The sequence below is a fragment of the Sarcophilus harrisii genome, chromosome 3 (genome assembly GCF_902635505.1).
Source record: "Sarcophilus harrisii chromosome 3, mSarHar1.11, whole genome shotgun sequence".
In the NCBI taxonomy this organism is placed as follows: domain Eukaryota; kingdom Metazoa; phylum Chordata; class Mammalia; order Dasyuromorphia; family Dasyuridae; genus Sarcophilus; species Sarcophilus harrisii.
This window is the reverse complement of record NC_045428.1, coordinates 33,749,652-33,766,654: the sequence shown is the minus strand read 5'-3', so window position 1 is coordinate 33,766,654 and position 17,003 is coordinate 33,749,652. Positions and strand designations below refer to the sequence as shown.

The 17,003-nt window shown below is 34.6% G+C and overlaps 1 protein-coding gene across 6 annotated transcripts in view; it reads right to left on the bottom strand.

Moving 5' to 3' along the window:
* Positions 1-8,419: 8,419 nt before the first annotated feature.
* The window catches only part of NAALADL2 (N-acetylated alpha-linked acidic dipeptidase like 2), a 1,183,950-nt gene continuing 1,175,366 nt past the window's right edge, over positions 8,420-17,003 (bottom strand). For all 6 annotated transcript variants that reach the window (XM_031957680.1, XM_031957679.1, XM_031957681.1 and 3 more), the window contains one exon: positions 8,420-10,074. In XM_031957680.1, the coding sequence (XP_031813540.1) occupies positions 9,876-10,074 (199 nt within the window). In that variant the 3' untranslated portion in view covers positions 8,420-9,875. The remainder of the gene's footprint in view (positions 10,075-17,003) is intronic.

Sequence of the window (17,003 nt, the reverse complement as noted above, 5' to 3'; positions counted from 1 at the left end):
ATTTCCAATGAACTGGCTTTTCTTCTTTCATCCTCCAAGGACCTGTGATTTCACCCACGCAGACACACTTTAAACCTCAGTCGATATCAACTCTTCTGCTACAAAGTAGATAGTCTGAGAATAGTGTGGTCAAAAAATTCATCACCCAAATTGGCTAATTGTGGCCAACATGGCAATTAGCCCCTCAGAACTGAGCTTTGGATCTTAGGAAAGAAAAATATAGTATGTCACAGGGTTGGTACTCAAAATCACAGTAGTATAACCATTAAAACGTGCTTTATGGACAAATCCCTTTATCATTCCAAGTCATCTACAGACTACTGTGAGGCAATAAAGAAAAACTTGGGGGGAGAAATGAATCCATTGCTGATATATCTTTCCTCCTCCATGTTAATCAAAATCATAGTAAATGGTGGTCTGGCTCAGATTTGAGAAGATCTGGGTTTTAATTTTTCTGACCAAATCACTTAAATTCTGAGCCTTGGTTTCCTCATCTATGAAATGTGTATCATAATACTTGTAGCACCTACCTTACAAAGTTGTTTTGATGCCCAAATGAGACACTGAATATAAAGGTTTTTGCAAATTCCACAACCATTTAAGTGGATATTATTAGTAGTAGCATATTTTCATTTTCTCAATAAGAACAATCTGTTCATCTTAAACTCTAATTGATATTTTATCTTATGCATAAAATAAGAGGATGACACCATGTCAGAAAAAAACACACATTGGTGATATTTTTTCTCCATTTATTTTTTTTAAAAAAGCTTATTTTAAACATTGTCATTACATTGTACATATATACTTTTAATTTCTGAATCAATATCCTATATATAGGAAAATACTATGCCTTCATTTATTACTTTTTTCCCATTGTGTGCAAATCATTATGTGATTGAAGTATAACATATTCATTCCTATCATCTACCTGGATGGGGCATCCTACTCACATTTTCTCTATATTTCAAGCTACAAAGTACTTTTCCAGGTAGGTCACAGGTTGTCATAGGAGCTAGATGTAAAAAGTAGAATTTCTCCTCTGCTTGGAGTAGAAAACATTATTTCACTGCTTCATCGATCATATTGTTTGTTTTTTCTTTTAATTTGTAATAGTGAATAGTAATAGATTATGGACAAATTATAACAGTTTATTTCTAAACTCCTGAATTTTAATGAGATGTTCAGCAGCACCTACTTAACTATCAGTTTATGTGGGTCTATGCCCATTTTAGACACTGCCAATAATGACTATAATGAAAAACTATAAATATGAAATGATACCCCATTTCTAACCTATATTGTTTTTTTTAAAGCAGGATTCAATATTAAGAAATTCATGCACAAAGAAAAGATGTTGACACCTCTCTGAAGGATTTTAAGAAACTGAATTTAACCTGAACAAAGAGATATAGGGCTTGGAATTTCTTTGGCTAATATTGGAATGATTTCCCCCTTTTTTGGTGTACTATTATACTATGTTGTATATTATCATCCTGTTGGGTGCTTTCTCATGTTCTCAAGTTTAAATCATAGCTTTAAATGATGGTTTTGCATGCATGATTCAAATAATTGGGGAGGAAATGGCTTAAATCACCATTGCAAACAAAATCTCAAAAAGCAACTGTCCACATTATGGGCTTTCCTTTAGTTTGCCAAGCTGCTTTAAAAAAAAAAGCACAGCCAAATACTATGGAGGATTTTCCCACTGTTTTTAAAATAAACCCACATATATTCTCTATAAGAGCTCACTGGGGAAGCTTGGAGCATTGGGCACAATTATTATTAAACCTTTGTCTATCACACGTGAATATCCAATGAATGAAGAGAAATCTACTGGGACCTCTCAACAGAAATGATTTATAATCTCTTTGGGGGTGAGTAGGTGAACCACTTTTAAATATATTAGTGTAGAGCTTCCCTATGAAAGAGAGGATCATGGGTGCAGGAGTGGGAGGAGATTTAAAGTTCATCAATTCCAACACTTTTATTTTACAAATGAATGAATTGAGTGCCAAAGAGATTAAGTGATGACTACTCTAGGTCACATAGTGGGAAATGACAGAGCTAGGATTTGATTCCAAGGCATCACTGATTCTAGAATTAATGCCTCCCCCCTATACTACACTCCTTTCCCCAATAATTTCAAAAACACTGGAATAAAAACATCCCCCAAATTTGATAACCTGAAAAAGACTATTCTTCTAATGAGAAAGCTTCAGCAAAACATCCTTTTATCTTGAGTTGCTCATCTAGAAGATACATAGGAAATAACAAAAATGGCACTAGCAAATGAGACCAAAATTTCAATTAGAATAAAGAGACACTGGGGCTATTGGCTATCTGCATAAAGATGGATTGAAAGGGTTTTCTTGAAATAGCTGAGCATTCTTATTTACTAAGCCTGCTAGATAATAAACTAATTAGGTATTTTAATTGAAAAAAATATGTAGTTCATTAACACAGGACTTTAACTGTACTGGCTAAGCTTCTATTCAGATGCCAAGTTGGTCCTTTAATTAGAACAAAAGAGTCACATTAACTCAACACAACAGAATAATTCATAATAATAGCTGGATATTAATCTCTTGAGCTTGCTGGAATATAGCTTATGACTTTGAACTTACAAGAGGCATCAGTGTGATCCTCAGGGGATTGAGAGGGTATATCTTAATTAGCCCCAGCAAAAAAGATTCAGCAGCCCTAAAAGAAAGGTTTCTCTCGGTGTTTGTTAGGTTAAGTCATCATATGGCTTGGACTGAATGCTGTTAAACTTATGAATATAGTCTCTCATGAACTCCATTGTTTTCCAGGGAAATCTCAAATAGATGTGAAAGGGATCCTAGAGGTCATCTGGTCTACCCAATCTTATTAGATTGATGAGGAAACTAATGTGTAGAGAAGAGAAGTGACTTCATCTAAGTCACCCAAGTAGAAAGTTGTAGAGCCAGGTCATCTGTTTACCCAACCAAAAGAAAGTTGGGAACCTTTCAAACAGAAGTTTCTATTTCTTCTTTACAGAATTGCTACTCCTGATCACACATAAAGTTCACCTATCTCCATCTTTACTGCCTACATTTACTGTTGGCAATAAACAGAATAATAGAATGTAAGCTCCTTGAGGACTGGAACTGTTTAATTTTTATCTTTGTGCTTCCAGCTTAATAAATGCCTTTTGATTGATTGTATGATCCATTTTCCTATATTTATTTGGATAATTGAGCCTCCCATCCTACCACAAATGCACTTGACACCAAACTTTACCTGAAGTTTTTCTTCCTTGAATCATTCCCTAAGTTGATTTTATTACCCACTAAGTTAAGAGTATTCAGTTACACTCTCCAATCCAATAACAGAATGAATATCTCTTCTTTTGAGAAGTACAGGTGAGACTCAGGATTAACAGTAAAGGAGCTCTGATCTTCCAAATGGAGTTGGGACTGACAGAAAAAATCCTTTGAAAAAATATGTAATATAACAATTTTTTCATTGAACGGATATGCATGAATGAGAGCAGGGACAATACATTTGGGCTGGGTATGAGATCAATTAATTATTAAGATGCCAAAATTGCATCCTGCAAAATAAATGCATGCATGTCTGCAAACACATACATGTAATGTATAGCATATGCATACATACAATTTTATATGAATGTGTTATATATGCATGTGTAAATGTTGTATAATAGAATCCATGGAGAGAGGGTAAAAAGGAAGCAATAGAAAGACCACAGAGGGGAAAAGCATGCTTGAAGATGACCAGTGATGGCTGAAAAGCCTGGATTTTTCTTTTTCTGTCCTTTTGTTACTATTCTTTAAATTCATGCCAATTGAAATTCTCAATTACATACACACAAGATACTTAACTGAAATGCATTTGTACTTAATGGGGTGCTTAGAACTCTGTGAAGGTTTTCCAGAGCCTTCAGAATAGCAGATTCTGATGAACCTTTTATAAAGCTTGCAATTTCAATTGCTGCAATAAACACAGATTCACTTTTACAGCTGGCTTGATGTTTGTTCTCCCCATTAGTTGCTTCAGTTTTCCTCCTCTATGTGCCTACAATATGATGAAACAAAGTTCACAAGATCATAGAATTATAGATTTAGATCTGGATGAGACTTGAGAGCCTTTGTCCTAGTCTTTCATTTTACAGAAAATGAAATGGAGGGACACATAAATTAAGTGACTTGCACAATGTCACATACATAATATGTAGCAGAAGTAGAATCTGAATCCAAGTCTTCTGACTTACAATTTAGTGGCTTTTAGCCATTGTACCATTGTGTTCCCTCCTTTTTTTTTTTTTTTGCTTGTTTCAATGTGCTCTATAAAAGAAAGATCATCAAATCTGCAAACAATAGGTCCTTAATACATACTTGATTGATTGATCAAACCTCCTAAAAATAAGTTGTCTGAATATGGAATGATTTCACTTGGTATGTAATGAATTCCCCATTATAGAAAGTATTCTAAGGATGAATACACACTTTTCAGAGAGGTTGTAGAAGGGATTTCAGATTACAAGTCTGAATTGGACTGACTGATTTTTAAGATTCCCTCCAATTCCGATACTCTGTGATTCTGTATCAAAATAAAGTTTTGCTCCCTTTAATCATATTTCATGTGATGGCCATTTTAAGTCCGTTTCTTATTGTTAGCTGAAAGTATGACTGAAGTATTTAAAAATAGGTCACAGTAATATATTGATGCCTACTTAAAGCCTTCATCTAGCGCCTAATGATGGCACGGAGGTGACCCTGCATTATTCAAAACAATTACCTTGGAATACAAGTTCTGGCTGGTGTCACCACACTGGAAGAGCTTCAAGTCCTAATCTGTCATTGATGATCCAATCCAGCTACCTAAGTGTAGTAGGTACACTTCCTTCTCTCTAGAGGGCTGGGTGCCAGATGCTGGTTTTGTTTTTAATCACAACTCACAAAAATCAGCTACTAAGGCAAGACCTTTGGCATGTATCAATGAATTAGAGGAGGGTGATTTCACCCTATCCTGATCATACTGTAGATTTCAAAACTCAGAAGTAAATAATTATGCTGAGCCATATGAGATTATAATATTGTGCACTGAGGCAGAAGTTTAACTTCTAATTATTTCAAGGTAAAATGGAATTTTAGGCAAAAATGTTTGGATGATTTGAAGATTTTTTTATTATAAATAATTTCTTCATGGATTTTTGTTAAAGATAAAGAATTGAAAACAGTGACTATTGGTTTGGTTACAATCTGTTCTGAATAGAAATTGTGGTGAAATTAAATCCATTCTTTGGCCTCCAGGCTTATCCTCTAACTAAATGGTCAGTATAAAAGATACCCCTTTTAAACAATAATAACAACAAGATGGACATAAACTTATATCAAACATTAAAGGAGATCAAAATGTTTATGCCTTCCAGGGATGTGGAAAAACAGAATGTTGCAAAAACTTCAATTCATAGTTCTAAGAATCATGAAACAATATAAACTCTGGAGAAGTGAAAAGGAGTATCATTCAAAGAACAATAAAAGGGCACATGTGGGTTATCACAAATAGGAAACTATAGAGGACTGAAATAAAAGACTATCAAAAAAAAAGTAAGAGCAAAAAAGAAGATAGACTGGTTATACAATCAGAGCAGAAGATAATTGATGGACTATTCTTGAACTACCACTCCTTAGATATCTGCAAAAGAACAAATGGTTTGACATATTGAGTGGACTGCTAGTGGTGAACAGATGGGAAGACATGAATCAGAGTTGCAGAGGATAGCTGGTATGAATGAGTTATGATCTATATCATTAAAAGGAAATCCCACATTAAGGAGAACCCAGACCTACAGGAGCACATGACTATTGGGTTATAAAACTAGTGCTGGAAATCTCTTTTCTGAGATTCCATCAGAAACTTTTAGGTCACCACACTTATGTATCTTCGGATCAGTCAACATTGTATGGGAATATTTTGTGACTGCTTGCTTCTTCTTTTTCATCCTATTCTTTGTAACTCTGTGACATTTGAGCAGTTAGAGGAACATCTATTTGCTAGTATCTAAATCTGTGAATTGCTATGTGTCTGGGTATGGAGAAGCTGAAAATTCATTATTTATCTGTTGTAATCAAGTACCAAGAATATGGGAGCTACCTCCTTTCTTTGTTTTTGGATCACTTTGGTTGGTGATCATATTGGAAAGATTGGACTGAAAATAGTCTTTGGCTAACTATGCCCATTATTCTTTTCAGTCTAATGTGTTGCCATTAAGAATGTGTCAGCCCTAAAGCCTTGAGCCCTATTTGATATTCTAGCAGTGTAACTCTCTTACCTATGTCACTAAATAATACATGCATAAGGATGTGAACCAAAAGTAATTTAGATGGTCATGATAATATTGAGCCAACTTGCTCTAACATGAAAGTCCTTAGCTCAATTTTCCCCTTCCCAGTTGGTAGGGCAGTAGTCATATGTCCTCCTTAGCATATGTCTTTTACATGTCCCTCATCTGAATTCTCTGCAGGTAGCTGTGTTAGTGCTTGGCTAAGACAGACAAGGAACTTGCCACTATCTGAAGCAGCAGCCCAGCTGTGCTCAGCAGCTGTGGAATGACTGAATACCCAAAGATAAAGAACTCTATGGGGGGATATCCTTTGGTTCTCTGGGAGATAAAATAGCATGAGAAGTAGAAGATCTGAATTCTAGATTTCACTACAAGTTTATGACTCAACAAATCACTCAACAAACCTATCTCTCTGGACTCAGTTATCTCATCTGTAAAAATAGGGTTACATCTTACTTAAACAAAGGGGATTGGAACAGAGACTGCACTGCAAATCATTCTAGAACTAGAATTGATGACTCAAGGCACAGATATATATTTTACACCTTACAAAATCCACCTTACAAAATTCTAATGTCTTTGTGTGGCTGAATTAATGGAATTATGCTTAGAGCCCACGCTATCTCAGAATTAAGGTGAGAGAAAAATTGTATTTTTAGAGGTTAGAGACATTTCCAGTCAATAGGAAAAAACATGATTCCTGTTATTTTTCTAATGTGTCCAAATTATCAGTCCTCTCATTTCTTCAGGGATAAACACACACACACACACACACACACACACACACACACACACACACTCATGCACACACATATATACATACAGACACACAGAAGATCAAATGAAAACAAATTGGTAGACCCCTGAGCATGGCATGGCAATAACACTGGTAGTTAAGAGGTTTGTTATACTTAAAGAAAGATCTATTATAGATTTCATATAACAGTTTGGCATCTGGCTTAATCATAGTTAAGTTTCTTCATGAATTCTCTTAAATGGACCAATAAAAATCACGCTCGCCATTCATAATTAACGGCCCACATTCAAATACTGAACACTATAAAAATTTGAAGGATAATATAGGTTATCTCCAGATTATTCTGTCTGTGCCACATTTGATTTAAAGGGATAACTGACTGTTATTTTTAAAAAGTAGATCTGGAGATGCTTTAATGGATTGACACATTTATTTAGAGATAAGTCAGGTTTGGGAGAGATTTTCAATCTGAAATACAAAATGAAAACAAAACAAACAAAAAATTGCTTCCCTATAGAAAGACTAGGAAGGTTTGCCTTGAAACCTGATTAAATATTTAAGAAATACCTGCACAAAGAGAGTGTTTCTAAAATGTTCTACACTGTTTGGCCCCAGGTATCCTGAGCTGGTGTCTCCCATTGCGCTGTAATGTTTATCTTGGAAGAACAAGAAAAGGAACTGAAGATAATATAAGGAGGGAACCTGCCTTGGCAAGCCTCTAGGTCTTCCTTATGGAAAACTCCTCCAATATGGCAGAAACAAATATTTCAAAAGGAAAACATTTAGTACTTTGCAAGGAGGAAGTAATTCTTAAAATAAAGTGGATTTACTAGGATAATTTTCATTGCAATTGCCCTTTAAGGACTGAATTCTTCAACTAACTGCCTCAAATTCTGTAATTTCCCAGTAGACTCTAAAATAAAGGCTCCTTAAAGATGGGACTTATTCCCTTTTGTCTTCGAGTATCATTTCTTTAAACATAATATGCTTTTAGTAAATGTTTGTTGAAATTTTTTTGTCATATAAAGACTGTGGAAATGACATTTTGATTTATATCACTGAATCAATCAATAATGATTAACTCTTCTTTACATTTTTGCCTGTATTTCAGACTATTTATTATCTTTTCCTAGTGATTTTTTAACCTAAAAATATGGGAAAATAGAAACTAAAGACTAGGAAATCAAAACCTATAGGCTTTCAAGAACATGGCATCAAATCAAATGCTAAACTAGTAAATCTGAGAGTTGGATATCTGATATGAAGTGACATGTGAAACAAGGGTGTTTCATTAGGCATAAGAAATTGACAAGAAATAGTCTGGAAATAGGTTTTCAAATGGAATCAGTTTATCTGATATCAGAAATACATTTTTCAAATAGACTAAGAGAATACTGTAGAGGTTTAAAATGTTACATGATGGAAGATTATGGAGAATAGTGGATTTAGGAGTTGTTATGTTCATCTATAGCCAGATCTAGTCTACAAAATTGCTTTTCCTACAGTAGTTCAAAGTCGAAGTTGCTCTAAAAGGTTGAGAGGGAGAGGAAAGATAAAGCCTATCTATAAAATTAACCCATTTCTCACAGTGAGCCAGTATCAGAACCACTGTACCCTAAATTACATTCTCCTGTCCAAAGTCACGTTTGATGTCATCAACACCTATTGCTACCATTAAGGAGGTCAGATGGGGTTGGAGGAACCATTAATAAAATTTCCTTCATTAAAAATTAATAAAATTTTCACTGGGTCAAAGCAATCATGTTCATTCCCCAAAATCCACTTTTCTTTAGTGATGGAAAAAGGAACTTTCTTCTCTCTAAAATATTCATGTTTTCAAAAAGAAACTTGGTCTTCATTTCTATAAAAGTACTTTTGACTTGTTCTTTGAGAAAATGCCTCACAACAATGTTGCTCAAGCTACAAATAAGAACACTGAGTAATGAGTCCTTTTTAAAGGGAGCCTGAGGTAACAATGGTTTCTTCCGGCATCCCCATATATTCTTCTGTTTCAGAGATTTGTATCTTTCCTTACATTCTTACAAACTCAACTGAGAAAAAAATGTGAAGATTCAAAGCTTTACTATGTATCTTATTAGGGAAAATTTGCATTTAAATTGTTCTATGCAGATATACCTCAAGAGTTTCCCTAGACTGTTTATGGCTCTTTGATTGGTAACACTTGAAAACTTTATTTTTGTAACCAGTGTATTACTACATCTAGTTGGATTAAAATCAGGCACTTCATGTCACAAACAGAAACATTCAAAGGAGTTTTTGGTCAACTGGTCACTCAGTTGAAACAGCTGAATTCTTCATAAAAAACACTTACCATTGAAATTAAACTGCAACTTTATCAATTCTCCATTTCTATTTTAGAAACTGGGTCACTAATAGTGCTTAAATGTAGGAGATAAATAACATTCCTATGTTTCATCCACAGGAGCAAAGATTGTCCAGAACTTTTTGGGCTTCAGTCCCCAAAACATAGTATTTTTTTTCAATATGTATATAAAAATACAGCAGATTTCTTTCTAAAAGATAAATCTGAAGTGTTAATCCTATAACTTGCTCTTACACATTTCAAAATGTAGGTGTATGAAAAATAGTAAATGTGCAAAAGGCTCTTTTTCACATACATTTTAAAACACATAATAGTATTTTTAGACAACAGTTGAAAACCTATTGAAAAAAAGCCTTCAACCTCACAGAAATCCTGGTCAGAATAGAGCTTTTGTTTGCTGAATTGTAAACAAACTTTCTTCTAAAATGTTGAGAATTTTCTCAGTTCTTCCCCAACAAGCCACTCTCAAACACATCAAGTCCTGCTTTGAAGAAAACCTGAGCTGAATTGATGCTGTTCAGCACCTTGGACAGTGCTACTTGAAGGGTCTCATTTGACAGATGTAACTTTTCATGTTGCCAAGCTTCATGGAGTATGGAAAACTGGTGGGTCTTCTCATCCAGCCTGTATAGAATGTTTCTGAAGAGAAAAACAAAACATTTAACTGCTTTATGGAGAAAACAAGAATTTATTTCTCAACATTAAAACCAAATCTTATCAAGTAATTATTGTTTTTTTTTCTTCAAAAGGTACATATATCAAGTAGTGGAGAAATATAATTAGGCTTAAATTATTCCATTGAAATGATTGGTCAGAGCCAAGATCAACCCCAAGCTATTTCCCTTTGTCTCTCTCCACTCCCCACCCACTTCCCTTTCCATGTCCAAATATGTAAGAGCACACACCATTATGCCAAAAAAAAAGGCAGCATGGTGGAGCGAATGAGATATAACTTTGGAAGAAGACCTATCAGCAAGTTCAATTGCTGATACATACCTGTTATATAGCCAATAGCAAATTACTTAACTTATCAATGTCCCCAAACATCTCTTTAAGACAATAAATTGCAGATTGGCACCTGACAAGCTGAATGATTACAAGGAGCTTCTTTATGAGGAGTACTGCTCAGCAATGGAATCATAATTCTGATTTTTTAAAAAGTAAAGATATGCCAAATGTATTATTGAAATAGTCTAGGACATTATCCCACTGAGTCTCAGGTGGAATCTTGTTGGCAGAAAAGTATAATGTCTTTAATTATTATTGTTTCATTTTTTTCTACATACAAATCAATTTAAAGATCAATGAATCCAGGGCAAAATAATAGAGAAAGAAATTTGGACCTAATGGATTTTCCTTTGTTATACTGATTCTTTGAAAGATGGGAGATTCTGACAGATAAGGAGATTCTAACAGAGAGGAAGAGTCAATAGGATCCAAACTGATTATTTTTTTAATTGTCTAGGTCCATCCTGCTCTAGCCTGGTTAGAATCCTCATTACCTTATACTCTTTGACACTTAATAATTTGTACTACAAATATTTGATAAGTATTTATTTGTCATCCACTGTATGACCCCCTTTTGGAAAGGGTTGCTGCATGTACCCAATTCAACTTAAAAGCATTATTTTTAAATAAAGGCATTCAGAGTCCCAGGTCACTTCATCTCACCTTTGGTGGCCTTTTTTTTCTGGGCCAAGTAAGATACAAAGACAGAAAAAATGGTCCCTGTGGAGTTAAGGACCTGAGGCTACATATTAGGTGCACACATAAAACAAGGAGCCAGATGGAGCTCCCAAAGCAACAACAACAAAAAGAAAACACTCACCAGGCACCATAACTGTCCTCAACTGTACAGATAATACTAATTAAGAGAGTCTAGGAGTTAAGGAGCAAGGTAGGAAACCCAGCTAGGGTATGTCAGAACTGCAGCTGGTGTCTCCTTGACTCTTGGGAAGAGTCTGCCCATCCTTCTGGTATAACAACTCTTTACCCTGTCTTTACTATCCTATTCCCTTCAGGAGCTGAGATAAATCAGTTTTGGTCCCTTAGATAGTATGAGGTCTGACTCCAGGAAAGTGTGAGCACCTTTCTCTCCTCCAGTCAAATCAAGATGTTGCTTCATCAGCATTTGGGGAAGGGGTTGGATCCCAGCTCTTCCTCCCTCCCTCAAGAGCATGCCATCTATATGGGGACTAAAATAAGATGGGCTACTTTCTCCAAGTCCCTGGAGTTATCCCCTTAGCCTCTCTTTCTTTAGTTCCTTTTGTCTTAGACCCAGTCTTATCATTCTTTCTTTTTTTTCCTCAATAGTATTTTATTTTTCCAAATACGTGTAAAGATACATTTCACAATTCATTATTTTAAGATTTTGTGTTCCAAATTTTTCTCCCTTCCTCCATTACCACCCTGCTCTCCAAATCAGCAATTTAATATCCAATACTTTTAAACATATTTCTACATTTGTGATGTGCAAGAAAAATCTGACCAAAAGGAAAAAAAAGACATGAGAACAAAGCAAGCAAGCAACAAAAAGGTAGAAATAGTATGTATGTTTTGATTCATACTCAGCTTCCATAGTTCTTTTTATGGATAAGGATGGTATTTTCCATCCCAAGTTCCAACCAATCTTAAAGGTGAAGTTCACTTGTAATAAGAAATTTATTCTTAAATTATCCTAATTAACTGGCAGAGAAGTCAATGAAAGAATGTGGCTTATGGAATAATGGCTAATGAGCTTGACTTGACATTGGGAAGATATGGGTTTAAATTTTTTCCTGGACATCAAGAAATAACAAAACCATGATGGAGGCTTAGATTTTTCTCTGAATTTTGGTTATGGAAGATATAAGTGTTTACTCTGTAAAGTTATTTTGATTTTCTGATGAAACCATGTGTGTAATGCACAAACTATAAAGTGCTAGATCAATTATTTGGTGCTTTTCAAATTTGTAAGCCAATTCCCACATATGACCATATTTGAATTTTACAATAACCCTGAGTGCTAGTCACTATAGGCTTTATTGTCTCACTTTTAAAGGTAAGAAACTGAGGCACAGAGTGGATGTTTTAATAGAATAGGCTTTAGTAACAGCATCAGGCTTAAAATGGATTCTGATGCTGACTGCTATATCTTTGAGCAATCATTTATCTTCTCCAATGTTATTTTTTTTTCCATTTCATTTACAAAGAAGCAAGGCAGTTAGGTGGCACAGTGAATTAAGTTCTGGTTGCAGAGTCAGGTACACCTGACTTCAAATCCTCCTTCAGATACTTATTAGTTGCATGAGCCTGGAAAAATCACTTACTCATTCTCAGCTTTGGATTTGACTATCTGTAAAACTGAGATAATAATATTTACTTAGTTGGGCTGCTGTGAAGATCGTGAGCTAATATATGGGAAGGGCTCTGAAAACCTTGAAGCACTGTATAAGTGCTAGCTATTGTTAATAGCAAAGATAACAACAAAAATAAAATGTGTGGGTAAGGCTATGTGACTCTATAGGTCTTTTTTAGGTCTAAAACGAAATAACCTTGTTATTTAGCTAACATCACAAATCCATTAAGTATCATACAATTAAAATTCTTCCTGATTTCTTTCCCTTATTCCAAGATAATGGTATTCTCCCCTCCTCCAAATCATTATTTTGGTTTCACTCAACTACTTTCATGTACTATTCTTCTAAAAGTACACTTGAATATAGGCACTACTCCAGCTTTGTGTGTGTGTGCATGTGTATGTGTGTGTGTGTGTGTGTGTGTGTGTATGTGGTTAATACCTAGCATGGTGCCTTGTATCTAATAAGGTACCTAGTACTTATAAAGTACCTTTGTAGATCCTTGCTGAATGTTTTTTCCAGTTGTAAAAGTAATTGAATAACTATTATTAGTCACATTGTCATGATCAAAATTATCAATGAAAATATTTTTTTTCAAATTTTTCATAAAGATAACAAAAAAGTTCCTCAAAAGAAGCCCTCTAGCAAATAAAAGAAAGCAAATGGCTTTATTAGGCTAACTCAAGGAACTTGTAATTACCTTAAATCTTTACTAAGAGGTTTTTGATGCCAAACCAGAGAACTAAAGTTAGAAATCAAAAGGATGAAGTTTTTTTTGAGTTCCCTTAAATGTTTTGAGATGAACACATCTGATAGAAGGAAAACAACATCAAAGAGAGAAGAGTAGTCTAGAAACTCCATTAGTAACCTAATTTTCTGACCTGTTTAGTACCAACTTCAGATTGGTAATCCAAATTTCAGGAGTATTCTCATTAAAGAAAGATGACTGCAAGAGACACATTGCTGTGAATAGCATCAGAATCTTATGACAGGTGAGGGGATGATGTATAGAGAAATGGCCATTAAGGAAGGATAGGTTTGTGGAAGTTTACATCTCATAAAGTGTTATATTCAGAGAAAACAAGGTTTAGCATGTGAAAGTAGGGGCAAAGAGGATTTAAAGGCTTAATATAAAGGTCAGAAAGCATTAAATACATTTTAATCTTTTTAATGAATATTATTTGTAAACATCTACTTCTTTCCCTTGTTTTTGTTTCAATGAATAAAACAGAAATATTAAGCTTATTTCATATTTGGAAGTGTTATTGTTTATAATTTGATCCCTCTGGTTTCTCTTTTTAGAGTTTTACTATCAATAATTCTCATGTAAAATTGACTTCAATAGCACTGTGTTTAAGAAACTGCAACAGAAGCTCTCTGTCCCTTCAGCTCAGAATAGTTACCTCAAGGAAAATCAATGGATGATTCTCCCTATTAGAATGATCGGAACTGCAATCAGGACACTTTCAGGGAAAGATTCAATGAACATAGGAATGATACAAAGGATGTTTCCATCTCTTCAACTTCTATTGAATTTAATAGCAGCTATAGAACACAGAATCATGTATGCATAATATGATTATTAAATATTAAATATTATTAATATTCAAGTTAATGAAAAGGCAAAATTAATATTATATGTTCATAAAGATCATAGGATTAGTCCCTTAATGCCAATTCACTTAATCATGAGTTCAGATGTAGTATATTTATGTAGAATTTTTCAGTCCTAATTGCTAGAAATGCCCTAGAGAAAAATGATGATGAAGAAGAAAAAGAGAACAATGGTGAGATCTCAAAGCAACAAAAACTTCAGCAGTGGTTTTGATCAAGTAGAAAAACATACATATCTATTTCTTTAATGTCAACAGACCTGGTTTGGGCAATAACCAGAATGTGCTTTCTCTAACTAGTAAACAATCCAATAACATACTTTCTAAATGCCTCTAAACAAGCCATGTGAATAGAAATGGATCATTTGCTTGGGTTGTGAAACTCTACAAGGAGATAAACACATTTTCCATATGGTCTGTGATTCAAGGAGTAGGTTAGTGACAAACTCTTATAAAAGATAAATAATCATTTCCATTTTACCCAATCAGAGTGCATATCAGCATAAACCTAAGGAACTTGATGACTCCAAATGACAGGGCTTCTTGCAACCTCATTCCATTTTTTTGGACAGTTGTTGATATAATTTAATCCTCCCTGATCTATGATGATGGTGAAAAAGATCACCTCACTCAAAGTATTGTGATTCGCTGATTACAACCAGGGAATGAATCATATAAATATCTATCCTCTAAATTTTTGTGACAAGTGTAATTTGGTTTAATGATTTCCCCCCCAGGAATCTCATTTTTTCCAATTCCTTATCCCTATACCACAAGCTATTTTGTTTCTTTAGTTATATAGAATGAATTTCTGTATTTATTATATAATTTTATTTCTTATTCTTATCCAACTTTCCTTCCACTGGAAGAATTACAAAAGTCTCTTGGGCATAAAATAGTTCATTGTTCCATTTTTCCTTACCTTTCAGAGTTTAGAAATGTTCTTAATGGAAGAATCAAAGCACTAGGCAAGTAGTAATATCCAATATACTTTCCCAAAAAGGTAGTATAAGAAGAAATGCAATTGAAGGAGGAAAGATAAGAAACCATCAAAAACACATTTCCTTTTTGAAGGGGCTATACCTGAAGATGTTCCTTCCTCCCTGTATTCCTACCATCTCTTAGCCTAGTCAGTGATATTGTAGAGTACCTTTTATGTTGAATGCCTGGACATGTTTTATTAAACTGGGCACAAAGATTGTGCGTTACAACTTTGCACACAGCTTTGTGTTTGAGGGAAGAGGGTAGTGATCTAAATTCCATTTAATGCAGCAGGCTTTTATTAAATAAATTCAGTACATCTATTTATTAACACCCCAAATTTAAACATCCCAATTTTAGTATATAGGAGATCTCTCCAGATCTTTTGAAAGGGGAAAAAGGTTGCAATTGTTGCTTCAAGGGTTAAAACACCAAAACATCTTTAATAAATATGGAGAAGTCAGCTATGTTATAGCAACCAAATCAATTTGAATTGCTCCTTGGAGTTTTCACATCCTCTCCCTTTCCCATCCCCCATATTCTCATTTGTGGGCCTCTTTCTTCTTCTTATTTCATTTGGAGGTTTCAGTTCTCATTGGATGGTATATGGAACAGTTGAGCTGGTTCAGCAAAACTGACTGGGGCAGCTCTTTGTAAAGAGAATTGATGGCTACATAATGCAGCTAAAATTTAAACACTCAGTATTAACTATAGCCACCCTTAGGTGGATCCATCTAAAACCTAGGAGACTTATAAATACATTCTTGCCCTTGAACATGTCTTTTGCTCCTGTACAGATCAGCATTTTTGACCAAAACATTTGAGTCAGTGGCCTTGTGTAAATATCGCTGATGGCATAGAACCTAAACTTTAAATGTGTTTTGATTTCAGTATGGATGGGGCTTTTATGTCCAAGTATCTTTTCTTTCCTGTATGGTCTGTCATTATCTGGAATTACAAATCAGGGTCAGACCCAAATTCACAAAAGCTAGGCATTTATCTAGAATTATATAGGGTCATACAAGCTCAACAGTTCAATTGAGATTAACAACAAGCATTTATTAAGTATTTACTATGTACTAGAAGCAGCTAGCTAGTGCAGTGGATTGAGACCCAGCCCTAAAGTCAGGGGAAGTTCAAATCTAACCTTAGACACTTACTAGCTGTAAAAACGAGGGCAAGTTATTTAACCCAGTTTGCCTCAGTAGCTCATCTGCAAAGTGAGTTAGAGGAGGAAATGGCCAACCACTCAAGTTTCTTTGCCAAGAAAACCCCATGGACATGACTTAAATGACTCAATAGCTACATATACAAGGTACTGTAATAGGCATATAAAAACAAAAATAAATCAGTATTTGAAGCTTTAAAAGAGGAGATACAGAGTACACAGTCAGATAGTGCATAAGGATAAAACAGGAGTTAAAGAGCAATAGCAAGTGCTAGGAAATCAGAAAGCCTTCTGAAAAGAGAGTTCCTAAGCTGAGCCTTGAAAGAAAGAAATGAAAAGAAAAAACATTTTTGAGACAATGACAAGAGCTTATATTCTAAACATGGAAGGTAATGTTGCAATAAGATGGAGCGTCAAGTTCAAGGAACAGTAAGCAGTTCAGTTATACTGGACTATTAAATTAGTGAA